Here is a 23,307-nt window from a genome sequence, read left to right on the forward strand (position 1 = left end):
TGGAGGCACAGGAGGGCGTGGGCATCTCAGAGGGGTGGTGATAGGGATGACCTATGACCCCGGGGCCATTTGCCTGGGCAGCTGGTTCCTGCTCCAGCCCAGTCTAGGTCTCCATGCTCCGACTGTTCCCGTGAAGGGTCGGGGGTGGGGGGACATTGGTCACTGCTTGGTGGATGAGCAGGCAGCCTGTCCTACCCAGGGTCACGACCAGGGCTGGCAAGGAGAATGCGTACGGCGCTGATAGAGACACACACTCCTTTAGCCTGGTGCAAATGGTGGGGCTAAGTCTCAGACAGCAGCAGGGAAGTGTGCGCCGGTGAACGCCGCCAGGCTCGGCCACGTCCAAAGAACCCGCCAAACGCAAACAGGACCGCTGCCAAGGCCCGCGCACGCGCAAGACGTCTCCCGCCCGCCGACCTCCGCGCTAGCGAGCTCTGCGCCGGCGCACTGAGCCCTGCCGAGTGCGCCCGGCGCGAGGGGCGGGGCCTGAGTGCGCTGCGCCGAGAAGGCGGGGCCTGGCGGCTCCGGAGGCGGAGCCTAGCCCGGCTCGGCGAGGCCGCGGGACGGCACTTCCGGGCGTCCCAGCGCTGGGCCCGACGGCGCCTGCGCGGTGCGAGGCCGGCCGGCCGGGACGGGGCGGGGCTGGTGAACTTCTGTGCCTCCTCGTCCCGGGACGCCGCGGGACACCGGGCGGGCGGCTGGCACCATGAAGATCTGGACTTCCGAGCACGTCTTTGAGTGAGTGTGGGAGCTGCTACCGGCTCCGGCGCCGTCGGGGAGCTCTCTGGCATCGGGTGTGGCAGAACGAGCGGGGCTGACCCCGGGACCGGGGACCGCCAAGGTCACGACCCCAAGCCTAGCTAGGGCCTCGGTGACCCCGGGCATGGGCCCTCTGCCACTGACGGAAGACAGGAACCGGCCGTCGGGCATGACCCGGAAGTGACTCCAGGGGTCGCAGAGCGCTAGGTCCTGCCGGCCTCGTGGTGGCCTGGGGTGTTTGGAGCTCCGACCACCTCGTGGTAGCCTGGAGTGACCTGACAGAACCCCGACGGCTTACGACGGCCTGGGGTGTCCAGACTGAGTCCCCGCCCCCTCCATTGCGTGAACATCCCATGGACAGCCAGGCAGCCGTCCATCTACGTGGAGTTGCTTCTGGTGAATTCAGTTCACACCACCATGGTGCCAAACCTTGGTGACAGTCAGCCTGAGGAACAGCCAGAGATCCGGGACCAGGGCTTGCTCTTCCGGATAGTTTGTGACCGTGGTTTCCCATATCTGTGAGCCATGACAATTGACCAGATAGCCAGTCTCTGCCATCACATCCGGTCATAGCTTTATGGTTCTCTGAACTTGTACTGGAAAACAGGACTGGAGTCTGTTGGGTGTTGGGAAGGACACCACCCAGGTTCACAGTGCCACATACAAGATAAACAAATGGTTAACCCCTTGTTCCAGCAGTATTATTCGTTGACTGACATAAAACATCCCCTTGTCGGAATTATTGTTGACTTAGCCTTTGAGCCCATTTCTGGGTGATCTGTTGCCACACCGTTGTAATAGTATAGCTTTGTGGTGTGTTTAATCCAGGTGTGTTAGCACTGTTAGGAGGGCCATTTTACTGACATTTTTTTTTTTTTTTCGGTCTTTTTGAGACAGGGTTTCTCTGTGGTTTTGGAGCCTGTCCTGGAACTAGCTCTTGTAGACCAGGCTGGCCTCGAACTCACAGAGATCCACCTGCCCCGAGTGGTGGGATTAAAGGCGTGTGCCACCACCGCCCGGCGAGGGCCATTTTAAAAGAAGAGTGGACCCAAGGCCTTTGAGGGCTCACTGTGTGCCCCATAAGGACAGTACACTGGAGTTAGAAGGGACTCTCTCACACTTCTGGGACTGGAGTCCCTGGGGTGCTTTTTAACCTGGTCACAGCCTTTGGTAGTCTGTTCAGAAGCTGCCCAGTCCCATGCTTAGAACTTATCCTCCCTTCTGGTCCTCCACGTTCTCCCCTCAGCCTGTCTCCTCTGCACTCTCCTGCCCTAGGACCCGTTCCTCCCATTTCCTGCCAGGACTTGTGTTCAGTGAAATCTGGTCGCTGGACTTCAGGTGTTCATCCATGAGCTTAGTGTTCTTCTGTCGCAGACCTCTAAGACTGGGGAACACTCCAGGGGCTGTGTCCGAGAAGATAGATCCGCAAATAAACGCTGTCCATGCCCCGGGAGGAGACCCAGGATGCCGTCTCTCCAGAGAGGTTGAGCCAACCAATCAAGGTCCCAACCCACACACACTTAGGGCACCCAGATCTGTATCTCAAGCAGGATCTGCCGCATGCTCATAGCCCTTACATTGCAGAGTCTGAGGCTCGCGTGAACATAGAGCCACAGTGTGCGCTGGGCAGCTGGGACTGCTTAGCAAGGTGGAGTCTCGGAAAACAGGATTTCAAGATGGAGTTAGCCTCCTGAATTACAGTCCCAATGTCTCACTGCCGTTCTCGAGGTTCCATCTTGTGAACGATGCTCTCTCAAGCAGGACCCCAAGTCATTCTTCATCCGTACATCTTGGATTTTTCAGGCATTTCTGAGACATGGCATATTGTTAGCACCCAGTGTGGCGTCGCTTGCTGAGTCTACCAGCATCTGTGTGTGCCAGTTCCAGGGATGAGAATGGCCAGACTCAGCTCCATGTCAGTGCTCTATGAACATCTACTAGGGTCTTTTTCACAGAATCATGCTTTGTCATGAACTAAAACTAATTGCTGGAGCACTAGTGATCACTGGGTGCTCTTGGCCAGCAGTGATGTTTAGAGTTCGTCTAGAGAGCACAGACGGGGCAGTTGCGGTAAAGCAGAGAGCCCCCCTCCCCCGGTCTGCTTATTAATTCTTCAGAAAGGGAGGGAGAAAAGGTCAGTGCATGGATGAGAGAGCAAAGAGGGCCTCATCTGATCTTCATTTGAGATAGTTGTCTCCGTGGTAGTCAGAGGGCTTGGCCAAATCACTGCCATTGGGCTGCTTAGATTATGAAGATACTTAGATATCTGCATTGACTGTGGAATAGGGCTTAAGGGTAAATAGAAATCCAGGCTTGTTCATAGGATATTTTTGACTAAATGAAAACATTAAAAACCACGTCACTGGTTGTCTTTGGTTCTGGAGGGTTTTCTTCTGTTGACAGGTCTAGTTGTCAGTCCGGGTTCTCCACAAGGTTGAAGTGATTAGTGCCCACCTGCTTTGCTTTTAGATAACAAGAGCACTGTGGTTTGTGTTCGTGGGTGTAGCTTGAAATCCATCTCCAGAAAGCAAGGACACAGATAATAATACAGAAAGGGGTGGGGTCAGACTGCAGGTGGATCAACCAGCTGTGTGTTTCCTGAGAACTGAGTGCCTTTTGTACCCAGAAGGCAGGTGTGAGTGTGGCGCATTTTGAATGGGTATGTGGCCTTTTTCACGAAAGTAAAGAAGCTGCAGGTTCTCAACCACTGGAGTGATGGGCAGGTGCTCATGCTAAGTCATTAGGCCTTGGCATTTCCTCCCGAGTGACCTTTGTAGAGCTGAAGCCAGACTTGGAGGAAAGCAGCGTGTGTGATGCCCAAGGACGGATGTTAAGATAACGCTTGATCAGCCAGTGTCCCCGCGCCCTTACTCCAGCATCTGGGACGCAGAGGCGGGCAGGTCTCTGAGGTCCAGGACAGCCAGGGCGTCCATTCTCGGCTGTGACTGAGGAAGGACTGCTGTGAGAGGCATGCTCCTTAAGGCTTTGCTTCATGGGCGTCTGCTATGCCGTGCGGTCTGTTTCCACAGACACTGACGTCTGTACGCATTTAAAAACCGTCAGCACTCGTGTCTCCAGAAGTTACTTCCCAGCATAAACTCGTCCCATTCTAAAGCACAGCCTCTGTGGTAGAAGAACGGCTTACCCCATCCGCCATTTTACGTGTTTGGTTTTTGGTTTGTCTGCAGCCACCCATGGGAAATGGTTACCACGGCTGCAATGCAGAAATACCCAAACCCCATGAATCCAAGTGTGGTTGGCGTTGACGTGTTGGACAGACATGTCGATCCCTCTGGAAAGCTGCACAGCCACAGGCTCCTCAGCACAGAGTGGGGCCTGCCTTCCATTGTGAAGTCTGTAAGTATGCCCTGCCTGGAGCCGTGCGCTATGGTCTCCTACCGTAGGTCTTCCCGTTCTGCTGCCGCGTGGGATTTTGCATAGGTTGGAATTACATCCTAAAGATTGGGATGTGTGTTAGATTAGAAAGACTGCTCAGCCTCCTAAGGTACCATGACTGGAGGAAGCTGGCTCAGTGGAGAGGGAGTTACATCTTTTCCTGCTTTTGCTGCAGCCTGAGGCTTATTGTGGAATTTACAATGGTTGGGTCCTCGCTATGAGGTAGCATTGGGCCCTTGTGGATTGTGCACATGTTGAATGACAAGAGCTCTGTTTGGACTGCTGCTTCACATTCAGGCCATGGTCTGGTACTTTCTCAGAAGTGGTTCTGTTTCCATGGCAAACCACCAAGCTTTAGTGAGCTGATAGAGCCAGCTGGTCACGATACAACTGGGGGGGTTGGACCGAGGCTTCTGTATTGGGTCTCTCTGTTTAGAGCAGGAAGGAGCCTGCTTTCCACCACAGCTGAGGAGGGTGAGCTTGGGACGCAGCCATGGAGGGGTACTGGTTATGGATGGACCCCCTCAGCTGTGAGGCCTGCTTTCTTATCTAGCCAATGCGGGGTGGGGGGTTCTCCCTGGCCTTAGTGAGACACTTGAGTGAACTCTACTAGATGGGTCTTCTGACTGCCAGATGTCCCCTTCCGTGCCCCAGCATCACCCCATGGCGAATATGACATCACAGCTCAACAAGCTGTCCCTGATTGCTTCTGTGGAAGGTTCTTAGTAGGCGTATGACGACAGTCTTGCTTCCTCTGTGTGCGAGTCCCTATTAGCTTGTAGTTGACACATTTGTGCCTTCAAGAGAAAGATGAAGATGCTTGACTGGAAGCTCTAACTCTAGTGTTGCCCGTAGCTCATTGGTGCAGCAAGAACGAAAACCTACGTGCAGGAGCATTCTGTAGTTGACCCGGTAAAGAAAACCATGGAGCTCAGGTCCACCAACGTGAGTCCTACCTCTTTGTTTTCATTCCTCTCCCTCTGACCTGAGGTTTCCTTTCTTACACATGAAATAGGCATGAGGATATACTATCAAAAGGAGTGCCTGGCTGGGCGTTGTGGTGTGTCCCTGTAACCTAGCTTCTTTGAAGGGGGGGGGGGGGTGCAGGAGAATCACAAATTAAAAGCCAGCATGGACTACAGATTGCATTCAAGGCCGTTTGGGGCAACATAGGAAGAGACTCCCTTATTTCGTGTGTGTGTGTGTACATATATATATATATATATATATATATATATATATATATATAGTTTTTGTTCTATTCTTTTTTCAAGATAGGGTTTTTCTTTGTAGCCCTGGCTGTCCTGGAACTCGCTCTGTAGACCAGGCTGACCTTGAACTCAGAGGTCCTCCTGCCTCTGCTCAGGGATTAAAGGCACACACTTACCACCAACAGCCAGCTTGCTTGCTTGCTTATTTATTTATTTATTTATTTTAAAGGCTAAGGGTGTGGTAGAGCACTAGCCTAGCGTGCCCCTGGCCTAAAGTTCAATCCCCTAGTATCACAGAGTTAAAAATAAATAAATAATAAGGAAGAAGGAAAGATGCTGCACGCTCCCTAACCCAGCAGTTCCTAAATTCATTTTCTGTTTTTACGTTGGCGGGGGGGGGGGGGGGGGGCATGGCATACTCAGGAAACCCTGTGAAGGGTGTAGGGACAGCTTGCCTTGATAGTCCGCTCTCTCCTACCAGGAGGTAGAGCTACTACTGGGGTTGAGCTCAGGTCGTCAGACTTAGGGGAAACACTGTCTTTACTTATGGAGCCACCTCCTTGCCCAAATAAAGTTTGGTGAAATTTAAGTAGAAATTTAAATAGGGAAATTTAAATTGTAGTTAGCCAAGATAGTTTATCTGCAAGTTTTTTTTGTTTTGTGTGCTTAGCGAATAAGAATTGGGGTTGTGTGTTGACTTCAGAAATTTTCCTAGTGTTGGTTTCCGAAGTGGCTTGACTTTTTCCTCGTCCTGTAGATCTCATTTACAAATATGGTCTCAGTCGATGAGAGGCTCACATACAAGCCACATCCCCAGCACCCAGAGAAGTAAGTAAAGCTGCATGGTGGCCTGACTCCATCAGGCTCTTTTGCTTCTTGGTGGGTTGCTCTTTGAAAACCAAACATGAGTCATCTAAGACTGTGGGTTGTTTTGCCAGAACTGTCCTGACCCAGGAAGCTATCATCACCGTGAAAGGGGTCAGCCTCAGCAGCTACCTTGAAGGACTCATGGCAAGCACCATATCGTCCAACGCTAATAAAGTAAGTGGACCAGGCACCTCTCCTCAGCAAGGCTTGTGCTGAATGCAGCTGTCCACGAAGCTGGCTGGTCCACCCTGTAGGGAGAGGCAGAATAATGGGCAGTGATTTGTGTGGCTCTAGAGTCCTGCACACCTTTGCTCCCACACCAGCATTGCTAGCAGCCCAGGGGATTGTAGACATGCGTGGGTGGTGAGCAGCCATGTGTCTGCTGAAAGTGCTGGTCCTCCACAAATTTTGTTATGCCCATGAGTTCTAGACGTTTTGACTTCTGTTACCTTCATGATGAAATTGTCTGATGCACATGCCATGTGTACATAAAATAGTGACTATTTCCCATGCCCCCCACTTGTTAGCTCCACTGGGAATCACCCCCATGTTGAAACAGTAAGTTTAGTGGGAAAGATGCCTAACCCATTATGTAACAGTCCAAACTGTGCTGGAACTAGCTCTGTAGACCAGGCTGGCCTTGAACTTGAACTCAGGGATCCATCTGCCTCCCAAGTGCTGGGATTAAAGGCATGCCCCACCACTGCCCAGCTAATGCGTTGTTTAACACATTTCATAAAGTCATTGTGTCAGTGCTTACTCGATGTGCAGGCCGCAGGACACAGGAAGGCAACAGTAATCACACAGCAGTCCGCTGGGAAAGGAAAAGTAGAAGCAGGCCTGAGTGTTTAATGAGTGTTTGGTAATTGATGTTTTTGCCAAGTGCTGAGAGGGAAGGAGTTGGTGCAGGAGTGTCCAGGAAAAGCATTCGGGCGGGGGAGCTGCACGCGCAAAAGCCCTAACCAGGAAGCGGGAGTGCTCCTCCTTCACCCCTCAAGACACTGTAGAGCCTGAGGAAGGAAGAGGGAGGGAGGGAGGGAGGGGGGAGGAAGGAGGGAGGGGGGAGGAGGAGGGAGGGAGAGGGAGGAGGAGGGAGGGAGGGGGAGGAGGGTCAAGGACCAGATCCTGGGGTGTGCACATTAGGGTTGCAGTGTTGCTACAGAAAGCAAAGGGGCTTGAGCGCCCCAGTCCCAGTCAGTGGACACTTTCTGCACACAAGATAAAAGTGGCTTCTGTGCAGGCCAATTGCTCGAGGCATTTAGTGTTTGGTAAATAATAACTGAAAAAGCCAGGATGAGAGATCTGTCCCTGAGGTTCAGTGAGCCTGTAACCCCTTATCCTGGCTGCCGTTTCCTTTATACATACCTTTGCCCTTGCTAACAGTAAATCCATTCATTGCACTTTTTAAGGGCCGGGAAGCAATGGAATGGGTGATCCATAGACTGAACGCCGAGATAGAAGAATTGACAGCATCAGCCAGAGGAAGCATAAGGACCCCAATGGCGGCTGCAGCAGCGTTGGTGGAAAAATGACAATGGAAATTGGTGCGCAGCTGCAGGGCCCAGGACTCTTCAAGCTGACATCATATTTATTTGTTATTTAAAAGAATATAGCTACTTTAGGTAGATTTTATTATTTTTTTTTTTAATGAGCTGGGGAAAGGCTGTGACTTTTGATCAAAACAAAAGATGGAGAGAGTCTGAGTCAAAGTGATCGTCTGAGGTGGAAGGGCTTGAGGGGCTGGCTGGAGTCTTGTGTTCATGTGGACAGTTAACAGGCTTTTTTGTTGTTGTTTAAGTGCTTAGAAGAAATTGATGTTGGTCTCGAGTCTCCTTAGGTATAGAATCTTAGCCTTTCAGGTACTGAAGCCCTGCGTGGCTGTGGACCAACCAGCACAAAGGCCAGCTGCCCTCTAGTGCACACAGTTGCCCGACGCGGTGAACTAGAACCTCCTGCGTGAGGAACTCACTTTAAAAAGAGACATTGTATAATTTCAAATGACATTAATTTGTATAAAATAACTTGCCCTGCTGGAAACCAGTGTTTGGACTTGGTATTTAAATATTTTTGGAGTGAAAATTAACACTAAGGTAATATGATGACTCCAGCAAAAATTGTATTTTATTGTATTAACGGGTACTGTATTGATTTCCAAAGTTCTGTGACTTAGTAAAGGCATTCCCTTCCTCACATTTGTACTTTGTGATCTCTCACGCTGGACTGCGGGCTGGGTACGTTAACTGGAAAATAAAGTGACTACTGAGCATCGCATCACAGAGACAGTGCAGCTGCTCACATCTGCTGACCTTATCAATCGCCACACGTCAAAACCATGCTTCTGTCATTGCTAAGGCATGAGATGTTAGGTTATTTGGATGTAATTACTTTGGGGGGTAATTATGACCACAAAGCATCTTTTTTACGGGAAAAGAGCTCTCCATCTTTTGGGACGACTCAGATGTCACCTGGATCATTGGTGCTTTCTTCTTCCCTACGGGTGTTGGGTGAAAACGGGGGGGGGGGGGGGAACACCTAGAAGATTGCATTTGGTTGGTGCCAGAGGAGGACTGCAAAACATCCCCGACTGTCAATCACTGCTGTTTGATCTGATACTGAGTATTGTCGGAGGGGTTGCCTTTTGCCTTTTATGGGATGGGCTTCTACTTGGTTTTCTTAGAGAGACTGGTTAACATGCATACAAAACAACAGAGACTGTTTTTAATGGCTTTAAAATTCCTGCTTTTCTACTCCAAAAGGTTCCTAGCTTAAAATTTCTTGAGATGTTTATAAAAGCAGGTTACATCTAATAAGTTTTTTTTGTTTTAACGAAGCTACTTTTAACGTCCCAGCTAAACAGAACACTGCTCGGTATTACTCTTGGACAAAGTGTCTATGAGTCACACCCGAAAGGATCTGATGCACTAGTGACTATTTAAACTCTAGTTTAAAGTGATGTAAATCTTGGTTTGCCACACAGTTCTTAGATGGCTGTCTAAGCACAAACGCAGGGCCAGCGAAGTTGGGCGGTCTCCGTGCTGCCCCATGGAGAAGGCCCCGCCCTCTGCCACCGCACCTGGGAAGGTGACCGGGACGCGGCGGCCTCACTTTCCCAGGTGTCCGCGCGCGCGACCGTGGTTTCCGGAGGCCGTTCGGCCAATGAGCGGGCGGCACCGGCTCTTCCATTGGCTCCCGGCTGCAACGAGGGCGGGATGACGCGGTGACTGGCGAGCCCGTACCCCGCCTTTTCCGGTACTCAGGCGGCCTGACCTTCCTGCAGCCGGTCCCGGCTGAAGCGACTCTGAAGCGACCCCTCGGCTCTGCCCGACACGTCCGGCTCGCGACACCATGGTGGCGTACTGGCGGCAGGCTGGACTCAGGTATGCCCGGACGGCGTCGGGGAGGCTCGGCCCGCCCTCAGCAGGCCGCGCGCGACGGCCAAGCCACGCGGCCACCTGCCAAGATGGCGTCGCCGTGGACAAGGCACGCCGCGGGGTCACGGGGTCATGGCCCCACACAGGTGACCTTTCCCTAGTCTGCAGAGCTGTACAGAGCTGTGCTGAGCCCCTGTGAGCAGCCACCCCCATGACACTTGGTCTCCTCTCCCAGAAGGTCACACTCCAGGCCGTGGCCCAGTGCCCTGACAGAGGTGGGCCCGCCGTAGGTGCCACATGTTGAGCCATCTCCCACGGCATCCACACACCTGCCCACTGCACACCTTTCCTCCTCCCAGCCCCTTGCAGGCCAGGTGTGAACGCCTTCAGATAACTGACCATAAAAGCCTGTTTTAATTCAAAAGTTTGTTTCTAAATAATATAATTAAACGACTTAAATACAGCAACAAGCTGGGGAATCATGCGTGTGAGAGCTATGTTCACATTTTGCTCTGTTTCCTACACTGGGACTTTAAAAAAAGTCCTTCATTTTAACTCAGTGTGAGAACATACACTGCCAAGAAGAAAACTTAGGCCTCCCAGTCAGATGCCAGCTAATCTGGGGCACAGTTCTGACTGTCTCCTTCGTATAGATTACTTTTGGTGTCACTCAGTTTTCAATCCAATTTTACCATAGTAACCAACCAAAAGTAAGAATATGGGAAGAAAACCAAGATGTCTCCCGTAACGCCAGCACTGTCCAGCTGTTGGTAACAAGCCTTTCGTATTCTCTCGCTTTGCTAGCTACATCCGCTTCTCCCAGATCTGTGCGAAAGCAGTGAGGGATGCCCTGAAGACCGAGTTCAAAGCTAACGCCGAGAAGACGTCCGGCAGCAGCATAAAGATCGTGAAGGTGAAGAAGGAGTAGCCGGTGAGTGGCTGGCTTGTGAGAGTCGCCTGGCCGGGTCACCGGAACTCGCTTCAGTTGGTGGCTCTGCCCCGCCACTGGCGACTGCAGCCCTGAGAGGGTTCCTGGCATGATGGAAGAGTGCCCCGGACAGCCCGACAAGCAGAGTAATTGGCACATTGATTTTCAGTGCAGTTAGCATCCTCAGATAGAAAGCCATCTTATTTTAATTAAACCTGGTTCATCTATCTGCACACAATCAAATAATTGGAGGGTAAGCTCCCCCCGTTGTGATTGCTCTTGGAGTTATGTAACGGACTGGGAGCCTGAGAAATGGCAGTTCTTTGCCTGTTCCTTCCCCCATCGCTGCTGGTGCCCGCACACACCTGCAAGCAGGGTCCTGCTGGCTTATTGAGCAGGAAGAGCTGCCAGCCCTGGGTGAGCTCTGTCCTGCTGAGTTCAGAGAGCCTGGCTCATTTTACCTGTGCAGCCGTGTGGGGAATTGTCAGGTTGCAATCTTCTGCCGTGCCGAGTCATTGAGTTCAGGCCACGGTTCTCCAGACTGATTTGATCTCCCGGCTACTTTATTTACATTGTTATTGTAAAGCTAAGCAAGACCAGTTATCAGAGAGATGTTCTTCAGATTTCATTTGCTTTGCAGCCCGCAGCGTCCGTCCGTGCTCCACAGCCTATGCCATGAGCAGTTGGCCTGATTGAAACTCCCTGCCCTAAGCACTTTTCATTTTCATCTTGAATTAACAAATATTTTATTGCAAACCAGAGAGTGGGGGTGCAGTGTTTTGAATTGAGCCCCTTTTCTTGGTTCCATCTAATCAGAATCTGGACCTGTAAAACCTCGGTTTTGATGGACTGTTGATTCTCCACAGTGAGCTGAATCAGAACAGCCCCTCACCTGCCTGCAGGCATGCTGCCCGTCTGTGGCTGACCCCAGTGACTTTGTCGGAGCCTTGGGGTCAGAGAGGCAGGTCTGGCTCCTGAAAAAAAAATGTGTGGTCTCTATGTTGATGTCTTACAGCAGGGAAGACCCCAGTCTGCTGGCCTGGGGGGTGGGGCGCTATAGGACAAAGTTGTTTCTGTCACAGTAGAAATGATTGACTCAAGGACAGGCAGCCCAGGCCTAGGGTCACTCCAGCTGTGTTGCAGCTGACACAGCAGGTTCCAGTCAGGGTGGGTGTGAGGCAAACAGGGCAAACTAGCAGCTGTTGCGTTTTCTTGTCTCCGTAGGCACTGGCTGAAGCGGGAACTGCTGAGTCGTCACGGTGAAGACGTGGGTACCTGCTATGGCAGATTGAAATCACCCTCACCTCCTGGGGACAAAACTGCCCTTGTTGATAAATTGACTATGCCAATAAAATGACATGGTTCATGTCTGCTGGATTTCGCTTCTGTTGTACATTTTTAAATAGGAACTTTGCACAGAGTAATATGAGTGTGACCGTGTGAACCGTGACCTGTGTGTGGCTGCCGTGGGAGCACTCACTGCTTAGCTCTATCAGTGTCATGTTTATGAAGATGTGACACCGTCGTGGAGGTCGAGTTTCCCTGTCTGGCTCTGAGCGGTTCCAGGTAGCCGGTAGCCCAGCCGAAACAACTGGAACAGCATTAGAGGAACAAACTGTGTGACTCATCTCGCTTCATACAGACCTGGAGAGGAGTCATTAACACGAGACTTTATCCAGACAAAACGCTTTTCACCTTTTATTAATTTCTGGGTGCATTTGTCACCGGAAATGAGGCAGAGCCGATCAGTATCTTGTGTCCTGTGTTGACGGCTGAGGTTCAATTAAAACTTACGATTATTTATTTGGTTTTTTGGGACAGAGTTTCTCTGTAGCTTTGGAACCTGACCTGGAACTAGCTCTAGTAGATCAGGCTGGCCTTGAACTCAGAGATCCTCCTGCCTCTTCCTCCAGAGTGCTAGGATTAAAGGCATGCATCACCACCAACCAGCTAACACCAGTTTGGACACAGTGAGTAGGGCAGTCTGATCACCTCACTTCACAGTGGTAAGGCAGTCTGATCGTGTCTGAATAGACATTCATCAGTTAAGTGTTTAGGAACAAAGGGCTTTGTTTTTGGCTTTTTGTAAAAACGTGAACCCTCTGCGGGGGGGGGGGGGGGGGGGGGTACACACCTTTATCCCAGCACTCTGGAGGAAGACGCATGAGGACCTCTGAGTTCAAGGCCAGCCTGGTCTTTAAGAGCTAGTTCCAGGACAGCCAGAGTTACACCAAGAAACCTTGTCTCAAAAAAAATGACCTGGACCCTCTTACACTCTTAATTGAGTAGAGCTACCACAAAGTTGACTGCACATTGTAACTTTCTAGAGAGCAGAGAAATAGCTAGAATCCGTGCTTCGGGTCACGTGAGACTGAAGATGGACACACACTTCCCCTATGGGTTTCAGTGGACTCAGCACGGGGTGCTTAAGGAGGGACATTAACTGAATCGACGGTAGTGATCCTGAAAGGTTAGGAGCCATGGCATCTGCTGAAGTCCTGATATTAAGAACTTGCAGCACTTAGCTGACCACTTTCTCCGAGATTAAGGTCCCAAGAAGCAGCTCACGTCCCCAGCGGTGGGACAGCTGACTTGTGGGCCATAGGATAACCAGGCTGACTAATAAGCAAAGAGCTAAAGGATTTCCAGCTTTGTAAATAATTTATTCAGGGAGCCATTAATTGAGATGACTAGAGATGAGACTTGGGGCAAGGATTGAAGTAACCAAATGACTTCGTCAAAGATCCCGAGAGTCTGATCTAGTAAGATTAAATACTAAGGCAACACGGATGAAGTAAACTCAGGTCCAGCACCTTGGGGTGACTGGACAACTCGACAAGTGATGGGGTCCGTAACCAGTGGTGTCAGAGCAGAGGGATCCAGGGAGCTTTGAAGTCTTCCAACTCCTGATTTCAGCTACACAGATGTCACCGTGGCAACCATACCACCGAAGAGACCCAGTGTCCCTGGGCTTTTCGTCAGTTGGCACTGTAATCTTGTGCCGTTAGAACAGTCAGGTGAGACACATCAGCCTGAGTGGTCAAACTCCAAGGGAAGGGGTTTGCTGAGTCAGAGATGAAATGACTTGGTCATTTAAAATGGAATTTATTCGCACTTCAATGACTTAGTGGACAAGTGTAAACAGTCATAAATTTTTAAAAAGTTAGAATTGAGGCCTCTTTTTGCATCTGTGGGATCACCTTTCACAGGCTAGAATGAAGGCATCCCGGTAAGCATGCAGCTGACTCCTGCAGAGTGGTGGGCTGTAAGCCTTGTTAGCATCTAAGGAAGAATGGGGAGGTGCAGCTCTCACTAACGCTTGCTCATGCTTCTCAATCCATACCAAAGTGGAAAGTATTTAAAATAAACAGGAGCCTGGTCAGTCACACCAACAATGGGGCCTGATTGCTCTCGCTGTGAACTGTAATTATTTCTTCCCGGTGCCTAAGTGAAGAGACTGCCCCCACCTGCCAATTCAGTATTGGTTATAAACAGGCCCCAGAGAGTAGCTGGTGACAAGGCCCTAGGTTCCATCCCCAGCACCACAGGGACAAACCAAGACACTAGGACCCACTTTCACGCAAACAATTCCCTTTGGAGAGGTCAAAGAGCTCCTCCGTGACAGCTGCAGACCACTGAGACCCCACGCACCTCGGACCTAGGTAGACTACAGCCGAGAGGCTACGGAAGGCTGCCTGGGCTCCTGTGTGTTCAGTCCTGTCGTGATGTGAGATTCCAGCTGCAGTGGTTAAAGCTGTGTCATCCTGCAAACGTCCATGGCAACTTCTGCAAATTAATCTGAACTATAAAGTTCCCTAATGAGCCCATGTCCGCTGCCACCAAGGAGGACACTGCGGCATTGCGACTGCGTTCCTGCATCCAAATGGTTGCCGGGCATGCCTTGTGCCCTTTCCCAGAGAATGGAGAGGCTGAACAGAGCTGCAGGGGTGACTGCTGAGGGGAATAAAGAGCATCTACGGACAGCCTTTGGGAGGAAAACCAGGACAGTCATTAGTGAACACTGGCGTCTAGTTCTAACGAGAAACACAGAGAAATGCGTTGGGAGCCAGTTACTGGGAGACCAGGGTCCAAGGACGGGAATGCTTTGTTTTCCCTAGGCTTTTGGACGGCGGGAGCTGAGAGAAGCATGGCTTCTCTGGCTTCCCTTTGTCTTCTTCCAGCCAGCCTGTTGAGGAGCACATAAGGGCTACATGGTGCAGTCATGGAGGTGGACTCACACTTCCCTTGGCCCTGAGCCTCCCGCACACTCTTCAGACACCAGGTCTTGCTGGGTTTGGGAAAGGGGGACTCAGAGCTGCCCTGGTTATCGGGTACCCAACAACGCTGCTAAAGGGCTGGAGAGGGACCATCCGCTGCAAAGGACTCCTGGCAAGCTTCATCTGGGGGTCTTACCTATAGCTACTAAAAAACAAACGGGCTCACTACAGTCAATTCGCTTGCTGCTTAAAGAGAAGCACAATCACGTGATGACGTAGTGGCTGCCAAAGGCCCTGCCACTCCCAACCATCACTACCACCTACACCTGTTGTCCCTCCCCCTTGGCAAGGGGAGGGCAGGCTCCAAGGGCTTCAGGACAGCCACAGATCTTTGGAGAAATTACAGAAAATGGCTGCCCTGTAGCCTCTCCTGGCTAATGTTCCTTATCTTCTGCCTCCATTTCTGCCTCCTCTTCCTCCCTGTCCTCTTCGCTGTCCTCCAACCCTGCTTTGACGTCTTGAAATTGTTGGTACTCAGATACCAGGTCATGGATATCACTCTCGGCTTCCCCAAATTCATTTATGTCCATCCCTTCGCTGGTGTACCAGTGCACAAAAGCTTTCCTTCTGAACATGGCCGAGAAGTGCTCGGAGACCCTGGTGAAGAGCTCCTGGATGGCTGTATTGTTACCCAGGAAGGTAGCTGCCATGTTCAGCCCGCGGGGTGGGATGTCACACACAGCCACCTTGACGTTGTTGGGAATCCATTCCACGAAGCAGCTGCTGTTCCTCGTCTGCACGGACAGCAGCTGTTGATCTACTTCCTTAGTGGACATCTTACCCCGGAAGATGCAAGCCACAGTCAGATAGCGACCGCGGCGAGGGTCACAGGCGGCCATGATGTTGCGGGCATCAAACATCTGTTGGGTGAGCTCAGCCACCGAGAGGGCTCGGTACTGCTGACTGCCCTGGGCCGTGAGTGGAGCAAAGCCCGGCATGAAGAAGTGGAGACGAGGAAAGGGCACCATATTCACCGCCAGCTTGCGCAGGTCCGCGTTAAGCTGGCCGGGAAACCGTAGCGAGGTGGTGATACCACTCATGGTCAAGGACACCAGGTGGTTGAGGTCACCGTAGGTGGGTGTCGTCAGCCTCAGGGTGCGGAAGCAAATGTCGTAGAGTGCCTCGTTGTCGATGCAGAAACAGGCATCTGTGTTCTCAATCAGCTGGTGGATGGACAGGGCGGCGTTGTAAGGCTCTACCACCGTGTCGGACACCTTGGGGGACGGCATGACGCTAAAGGAGTTAAGGATCCGGTCTGGGTATTCCTCCCTGATCTTGTTCATGAGCAAGGTGCCCATGCCTGAGCCGGTGCCCCCACCCAGAGAGTGCACGATCTGGAAACCCTGCAGGCAGTCGCAGCTCTCGCTCTCCCGCCTCACCACGTCCAGGACGTTCTCGATCAACTCGGCTCCCTCTGTGTAGTGACCCTTGGCCCAGTTGTTACCAGCTCCTGAGTTACCTAGGACCCGGAGAGAAGAGCGGGAGGGGGAAAGGTGAAGTGAGCAGGGCGCCACCACAAGGCATCCTCAGCTCTTCCTGGCAGAAGCTTCCGGGGAAAACACCCCCCCCCCCCCCAAAAAAAAAAACCACAAGCAAACAAACAAAAAAACCTACCATGAACAAAATTATCAGGCTGAAAGAGGGCGCCTAATCTGCTGGATCGGATGCTGTCCATCGTCCCAGGTTCCAGGTCCACAAGGACAGCGCGGGGCACATACTTTTTACCTGTGCAGATTAGTAGAAACAGCTCAGCTCATGGCGGTTTTTCTAAAAGTTGATGTTTACTCAAAATGCATCCTTGGGGCACTGACCAAAAACCATGAGTATTCTAGAAGAAGGCCTTTGGTAGGTAGACATTTTTTTTCCTTTTTTTTAAAAAAAAAATTTAAAGTTTTTTCATTTTATATTCTAACCACAGTTCCCCCTCCCTCCTCCCTTCCTACTCCTCACCCTGCCATGCCCCTAGGCAACTCCCCCCCATCCACTCCTCAGGAAGGGTAAGGCCTCCCATGAGAAGTCTGGTAGGTAGACGTTTTAATATCTATACCTGATCATACCTGACCCAGACTACCATGACACAGATCTATAAAAATAGCTTTTTAAAGCTCTGCTTCTCTTATTACTGTGTCTCACTAAGAACATGGATTCCCACTCTTCCTGAGCGGAATGACTGGTTAGCATGGGTGATTACACCCCCATTCTGCCCCTTGCACTGGAGTGGGGCACCCACTAACTAGATTCTGTGACCCTGCCTATCTGCCAATTCCATGTTGGGACTTCAGTCTTTCACACTTGGGCCATTTCCTCTGCCCATGCTCCCTAGATGATAGGCCAGCCCAGCAGCCAGCCCTACCTACCGTAGGCTTCATTGTAGTACACGCTGATCCGCTCCAGTTGCAGGGCGGAGGCCCCACAGTAGCTCCCAGCAGGGTCAATCCCATGTTCTTCTCCAATAACCTCCCAGAACTGTAAGCAGAAGAGAGAAATCAGCTCAGAGACCTGGGGAAGGAAGAGCCATTGGGGCAGCTCAGCCAACAGAGGGGCCCGCCACCAAGCCTTAGGACTTGTGTTCAGTCCCCGGAACCTTGTGGAAGGAGAGAACAGCCGCGTACCGCGCCCCCCGTTTCTGCGCTCAGTGTGCTATTACCCAGTTCGAGAGCTTCAGGCAAGGGGGCTGGAGGTTAAAATACAGACACACACAGACAGACAGCAACACGGGTCATCCTTGAATTCCCCAAGAATGCCCCCTTTATTGTGTTCAGGGGCAGATTATATAGAGATAGCCACGCCCCAGCCAAACCCACCAGAAACCACTCTCCTGCCATCAGGAACTCCTGAAGGTCTCGTGCTCAGAGCAGCTGTAGGCACTCAGATCAGGGGAAAACAAGTTGTTTACAAGAAATTCAGGATCTGGGGTCTCACTGCTCCCAACAAAAACCAATCACAAACTACCACACACACACTGACTACCACACACACAACATGGCATGTGTACTCTCTCTTGCATGTGCGCGCACGCACACACACAAATACGCACAAATAAATAAATAGATGGAATAAGAAAAAGTCCAATAGAAAGGGTGGGATGGCTCCCGTGAAGATGTCGCTGCTCTGGGCACTGCCTGACCCTACCCAACACTTCCTTCTTTTTCTTCCTCTCCTTACCTATGCTGAGCGTGACTATGAAGGCTGTGCTTCAGATCTACCTGAACTCCTGGAGCGAAATGTTAAGCACATGAAATTGGATTTTGCTATTAACCCCAGTGCATTACAGCTGGTCCTTTTATAGAATCTCACTTCAGATGAGGGAGCTTAAACTTCCCCTTGCCTTGGTCTGACCCGGAGAAGTGCCGATCCAGGAAATGAAAACAAACTGAGTTCTTATTTCATTTCACAATGGTGTCTCCTTTCACTTTGGGGATTTTTTTTTCCATGAACTTCACTTCAGAAGTCCATAACCAGGGACTGACTGCACAACCTGACATAACAGAATTTGACCATCCGACATACTCCTAATTCAGAATTACGTGTAGCTGATGTCTTGGAGCTGTTTGGAACATCCTATGTACCCATGCATACAGCATTTGAGATACAGTCTTACTCAGTAGACCAGGCTGGCCTCAAACTCACAGATCAGCTTGCCTGTGCCTCCTAAGTGCTGGGATTAAAAGCATGTACCATCACCCCCTGCTGAGAACATCATTTTATCACTTTCATTCATTCATTCATTCATTCATTCATCCATTCATGTGTGTACGCAAATTTGTTGATGTGTGCAGAAGCAATCAGTGGTTGTCAATTTTCTCTACCACGCGGGCCCTGGGAATGTAACTCAGGCCATCCGGCTTGGCGGCAAGCCCCTTTACCAGCTGCACCATCTTGCCTGCCCACAGCATTTATTAATACAGAGAAGATTACTGGGATGGTCTCATTAGACCATTCTGAAAAGTTCTCACATTAAAGTGCAATGAAAACACCTTCCCTTGAGTCTAAATCTCCAGGGTATTTTCCCAAGCCGACTTTGTAAGTGGCACCTCTACCTCAGCCACGCTCTTAACAGAACAGCGCTGGGCTCTAAGAGCCAGTAGGAAGATGTTCTGAGATGGCTGTGTGTATGTGCTCATGACTGTGCCTACATGTGCCTGCGGGTGGACACACACTGCGTGGACATGCGTGTGGAGGCCAGAGGTCGAGGTCTGGCGGCTCCCTCACTCTTCGCCTTGAAGAGGAGGCTGTTCATTGAGTTGGAAACTCATTGACCTTGATCAGGATGTCCAAAGAGCTGCCTGCCTCTGCCTCCCCCGAGCAGGGAGCTGCACACACAACTCTCGATGTGCATGTTTGGGACCTAAATTCAGGTCCTCTTGCTTCCATGGCAAGAGCTTTACCAGTTAAGAGATCTCTTCAGCCTAGAACATTCCCTAGCATTCCTATAGGCCCGATGCGAAGTCATGGCCAGGACTCCAGCCACCAGATGGCACAATCCCGAAGGCAGCAGAAGCGGCTGATCCCTATCCTTCCCGCACTTCCTCCCCAGGGCCTCTCTCCACCCTATCACCTAAGGTCAGAGCAGTCTCTCTGAGCGCTCCCCACTACACTTCTCTATTGGTTGTGACGGTCTGACTCAGTGACAGTGTTTGCCCCAGACTCAAAGACCTTCCATTCAAGGTGACCCAGCTCTAGCTTCCCTGGGTGTTCCTTCACCCAGAGGCCTCCAAGCCAACACAGCAGAGAGACGCTTGCTCATCCTTGTAGACTGTGACAATGTTTATGGCAGCTGAGTAATGGGACCAACCGGCCATCCCCGAGTAGAGTGTTGGACACAGGAAATGTGGCTATACACAGCGGGATTTTCTTCTGGCAAATGGTTGAAACTAGAGACCATTGTATTAAGAGGACTAAGGTAGCCTCCAAAGACAAGTCTTGCATGTTTTCTCTCGTTGCTGTGTCCTGGAGTTTATATAGTCACATAAAATCATGTGTGTATACATAAGATACTGACCGGGGGGATAAGGGATAAATGGGATAGAGGAAAGGAAGATACTCAAGATACAATATAAATCTGAATAAAAATGTAAAAGTAGATAAATAAAATTAGAAAAACCAAAAGAGCCTTCTCCAGTGTTCCACAGCTGTGTTCCATACGGTAGCCAGCAACGTCCATCCCTCGGCTAAACACTACATGGTCCAAACACATTGCTCAGCTCAGAATGAAGGGGGCCCCAAGACTGCTGTCAAAAGGAAGGGTACACACGCACAAAGACCTGAAGGGCAGCTGTCAGGGAAGGGAGCAAGACAAGAATGAAGTCAAGTTTCAGCAGGGCAGAGTTTCTGTTTTACAAGCCGAAAGGCATTTTGAAGGTTTCACAATATACACAAAATGACTGAATTTGCATGCAAAAAAAATGGCAAAGAAGGAAAATTTTCATAACATATGTCTTACCACACCCAAAGGTTTTTCTTTTTAAAGCTCCATAATGTTTCATTATAATAAAATAGTAGGATAATGAGTAGAGTACTATGGCTTCACCTGTTCTTACAGTCTAATATATAATATATATAATATAATTAGGATAATGAGTTGAGTACTATGGCTTCACCTGTTCTTACAGTCTAATATATAATATATATAATATAATTAGGATAATGAGTAGAGTACTATGGCTTCACCTGTTCTTACAGTCTAATATATAATATATATAATATAATTAGGATAATGAGTAGAGTACTATGGCTTCACCTGTTCTTACAGTCTAATATATAATATATATAATATAATTAGGATAATGAGTAGAGTACTATGGCTTCACCTGTTCTTACAGTCTAATATAAAATATATATAATATAATTAGGATAATGTGTAGAGTACTATGGCTTCACCGGTTCTTACAGCAGGTGGGTACCTGGGGGATTCCCTGCTTTTGCAATATGTTATTTACATTTGTTGGTTCTGTGGGTGGGGGGCACACATTGCCATAGCACACAAGTGGGGGTCAGAGTACAACTCGTAGGAATCGGTTCTCTTTCTATCACAGGGGTCTCAAGGATCGAACTCAGGTCATCAGGCTTGGCAGCAAGCATCTTTACCCACTGAGCCATCTTGCTGGCCGCTGGTCCCACTTTTGACTATTGTTGGTGATACTGCTTGGAAGGAACAAAGGCCCTTTATGGCAGTGGCTTTAAACACATAATTCGTACACATGAAAGTAATTTCAAAGAAACACAGGGAGCTCTCTCCATAGGTGCTACAAATCTCTTGTTGATCTTAAAATTAGGAGTGGCAGTCCTGACTGCCAGAACCTGCCTTCCTGGTGTCTCCAAGGGAAGGAGTCAAGACCCTCACTCAGAGCAGCGCAGGAGGAAGTGGGGGTTGAGAGGGAAACTCATTTACATGCCAGAATATTTTAGTCACTTCTCTCCGTGTTTGCCTCTTTACTTTCCTATTGCATCCTAAGTTTTCTTTGTAACATTAGTATGGACCGCAGCCTACCCATGGCTCAGAGACCTTGAGGAAGAAGGGAGAGAAAGGTGGAGAAGGAGCCAGAGGGTGGAGGATACTGGGAAACGTCTTCCAGACATGGTGTGACCACTACACTCAAATTCATAGAATCTGTGGCTACCAATACGAGATCAAGATGAGGTTCGTTAATAGATCAGTGGACGGCACTGACTGGACTCAGTGGGTTACAGAACCGTGTGTGTGTGTGTGTGTGTGTGTGTGTGTGTGTATGTGTGTTGTGTGTGTCTGTGTGTGTGTGCGTGAAGGGGGGTAGTAGATGGGTGTATTACACAGTGTCCAGGAATAGTGGTAGGAGGTAGGGGTGGATCTGATCAATATATACATGTATAAAATTGCCTAAAAATAATCCAGGAGGTGGTGGCACACGCCTTTAATTCCATCACTCAGGAAGCAGAGGCAGGTGAACCTCTGAGTTTGCGGCCAGGCTGATCTACAAAACTAGTTTCAGGACAGCCAGGGAGAAACTCCATCAGGAAAAACCAAATTAATTAATTAATTAATTAAAATTCAAAATTGCCATAGAGTAAATTTTGAAAAGAACATTTGGGGGGCAGAAGGCACCACAGTGACAGGGTATTGACAAAAAAAACAAACCAAACCTTCCAAGATGGCTCAGCAGGACAGAGACTCTGGCCACCAAGCTCGAAGGCCTGAGTTCAATCCCTGGGGTGAAAGGAGAGAACAAACTTCAGAAGTGACTGCACCCACCCTCCCAGATAAACAATGCAGATCATAATAGTAATGACGGGCAGTTTTAAACACTGCTTTGTAGATGGCTCTCCAGGTAAAGGAGCTGTCAAACCTAGGGACCTGAGCATTCTGGGGCACCATACCTGAACACACACACCACATACATACCATGTACACTTACACACCACACATACACCCACAACACACACACTATTTCACATACATACAGCACACACACACCACACACACAACATACACCCACTACACTTACACCACACACAACACATATACATACCACATACACTGCTCATATACATACACACGCTCACCACACACACAATACAATACATACACACCACACACACACAAATTATAATAAACACAATTTTAAATTAAGAAAAATTCCCAAAAAGCTTCAGAAAACTCTTGAAACAAATTACTGATTTTAGATGTGGAAAGCTCATTTCTGAAATGCTAAAAGCAAAATGGCTCCCATACCCATTTACACATACAATTACAGGCAAAATTAACATTAATTAACACTCTAGCTCTAATGGTTTTGCTAAAAGACCTTGTTTAATAAGCTTTCTATTTAACAAGTATCTGCAAACCCGCTAGGCCTCCTCCTTCAGGAACCTGGGCATCTGTTGGTTTGGTTGCAACCTGTGGCTAATGACTCTGGTCTTACCCACCTTGGATCCGATCTGGTTGCCACACTGGCCAATCTGAATGTGCACGATTTCCCGCATCCTCGCCTTGAACCCAAGGGTCAGTCAGGTCTCAGAGTGTGGGAGAGCCTGGATTGTCGGGGAGAGCTGGATGCAGTTTCTTTCATGGTCCTGATGGGACCAGCCCACCCCAGCTGCTCTCCCAATTGACCTATGGGGGTGTCTGGCTGAAGGCCCCGCCCCGGGCCTTCCCTGTTTTCCACAGTCATGGTAAGAGGGCTGCTTGTCTGTCCTGGGCTCTGCCCAGTCATTTCCTCGATAAGAGTTGGACTGAGGCTTCCTCTGGGTGAAACTTAGAACTAGCTGTCTCCCAGACCTGGTCTCAGCAGCCTTGGGCTATGTGGTGTCCCATCCGCGGGTTATGTCTGAATGCTGGGCAGCTGGGAGCCACCCCAAAGGGCTTTCCCTACCTAAGTCATCATTTTGCCTGTCCATGGCATGTCCTACCATCTTCAGTCATGTTTCCTACAGAACAATTTGGGAACCAGCCTCAGCACTGAGGTGACCTTGGGGACAGTGGAACTTTTCCTTCTTAAATTACCAACTCAACAGTTAAAGAG

General features: G+C 49.9%; 3 protein-coding genes across 4 annotated transcripts; 2 read left to right on the forward strand and 1 right to left on the reverse strand.

Moving 5' to 3' along the window:
* Positions 1–552: 552 nt before the first annotated feature.
* Prelid3b (PRELI domain containing 3B) lies at positions 553–8,545 on the forward strand. Its single transcript, XM_057780969.1, has 6 exons — positions 553–738; positions 3,948–4,116; positions 5,011–5,100; positions 6,124–6,194; positions 6,305–6,407; positions 7,643–8,545. Exons 1-6 carry the CDS (start codon positions 707–709, stop codon positions 7,763–7,765), a joined length of 588 nt encoding a protein of 195 aa, XP_057636952.1. The 5' UTR covers positions 553–706; the 3' UTR covers positions 7,766–8,545.
* A 908-nt stretch (positions 8,546–9,453) lies between these two features.
* Positions 9,454–11,909, forward strand: Atp5f1e (ATP synthase F1 subunit epsilon). The gene is made up of 3 exons (XM_057781545.1): positions 9,454–9,610; positions 10,409–10,535; positions 11,757–11,909. Exons 1-2 carry the CDS (start codon positions 9,579–9,581, stop codon positions 10,530–10,532), a joined length of 156 nt encoding a protein of 51 aa, XP_057637528.1. The 5' UTR covers positions 9,454–9,578; the 3' UTR covers positions 10,533–10,535; positions 11,757–11,909.
* Positions 11,910–13,597: 1,688 nt separating this feature from the next.
* On the reverse strand, positions 13,598–22,820 carry Tubb1 (tubulin beta 1 class VI). 2 transcript variants are annotated; one of them, XM_057780942.1, is made up of 4 exons: positions 22,712–22,820; positions 17,167–17,275; positions 16,424–16,534; positions 13,598–16,268 (listed from the first exon to the last, which is right to left on the reverse strand). In XM_057780942.1, the coding sequence occupies exons 1-4, from the start codon at positions 22,766–22,768 to the stop codon at positions 15,184–15,186; spliced, it is 1,362 nt and encodes a 453-aa protein (XP_057636925.1). In that variant the 5' UTR covers positions 22,769–22,820; the 3' UTR covers positions 13,598–15,183. The 2 variants fall into 2 exon arrangements, with proteins under 2 accessions (XP_057636925.1, XP_057636928.1); XM_057780945.1 differs by lacking the exon at positions 22,712–22,820 and adding an exon at positions 17,457–17,508.
* Between the last annotated feature and the right edge of the window lie 487 nt (positions 22,821–23,307).

Source organism: Chionomys nivalis, chromosome 9, assembly GCF_950005125.1.
Source record: "Chionomys nivalis chromosome 9, mChiNiv1.1, whole genome shotgun sequence".
Classification (NCBI taxonomy): Eukaryota; Metazoa; Chordata; class Mammalia; order Rodentia; family Cricetidae; genus Chionomys; species Chionomys nivalis.

Bases quoted from the DNA above. Each gene is read 5' to 3' on its own strand.
- Atp5f1e (XM_057781545.1), top strand. From the start codon at position 9,579: ATGGTGGCGTACTGGCGGCAGGCTGGACTCAG. The intron at 9,611-10,408 runs GTATGCCCGGAC...TCGCTTTGCTAG, and splicing joins TGGCGGCAGGCTGGACTCAG to CTACATCCGCTTCTCCCAGA.
- Prelid3b (XM_057780969.1), top strand. From the start codon at position 707: ATGAAGATCTGGACTTCCGAGCACGTCTTTGA. The intron at 4,117-5,010 runs GTAAGTATGCCC...TGTTGCCCGTAG, and splicing joins TGCCTTCCATTGTGAAGTCT to CTCATTGGTGCAGCAAGAAC. The intron at 6,408-7,642 runs GTAAGTGGACCA...GCACTTTTTAAG, and splicing joins TATCGTCCAACGCTAATAAA to GGCCGGGAAGCAATGGAATG.
- Tubb1 (XM_057780942.1), bottom strand. From the start codon at position 22,768: ATGCGGGAAATCGTGCACATTCAGATTGGCCAGTGTGGCAACCAGATC. The intron at 17,276-22,711 runs GTGGGTAAGACC...TTCTGCTTACAG, and splicing joins GCAACCAGATCGGATCCAAG to TTCTGGGAGGTTATTGGAGA. The intron at 16,535-17,166 runs GTAGGTAGGGCT...TAATCTGCACAG, and splicing joins GTACTACAATGAAGCCTACG to GTAAAAAGTATGTGCCCCGC.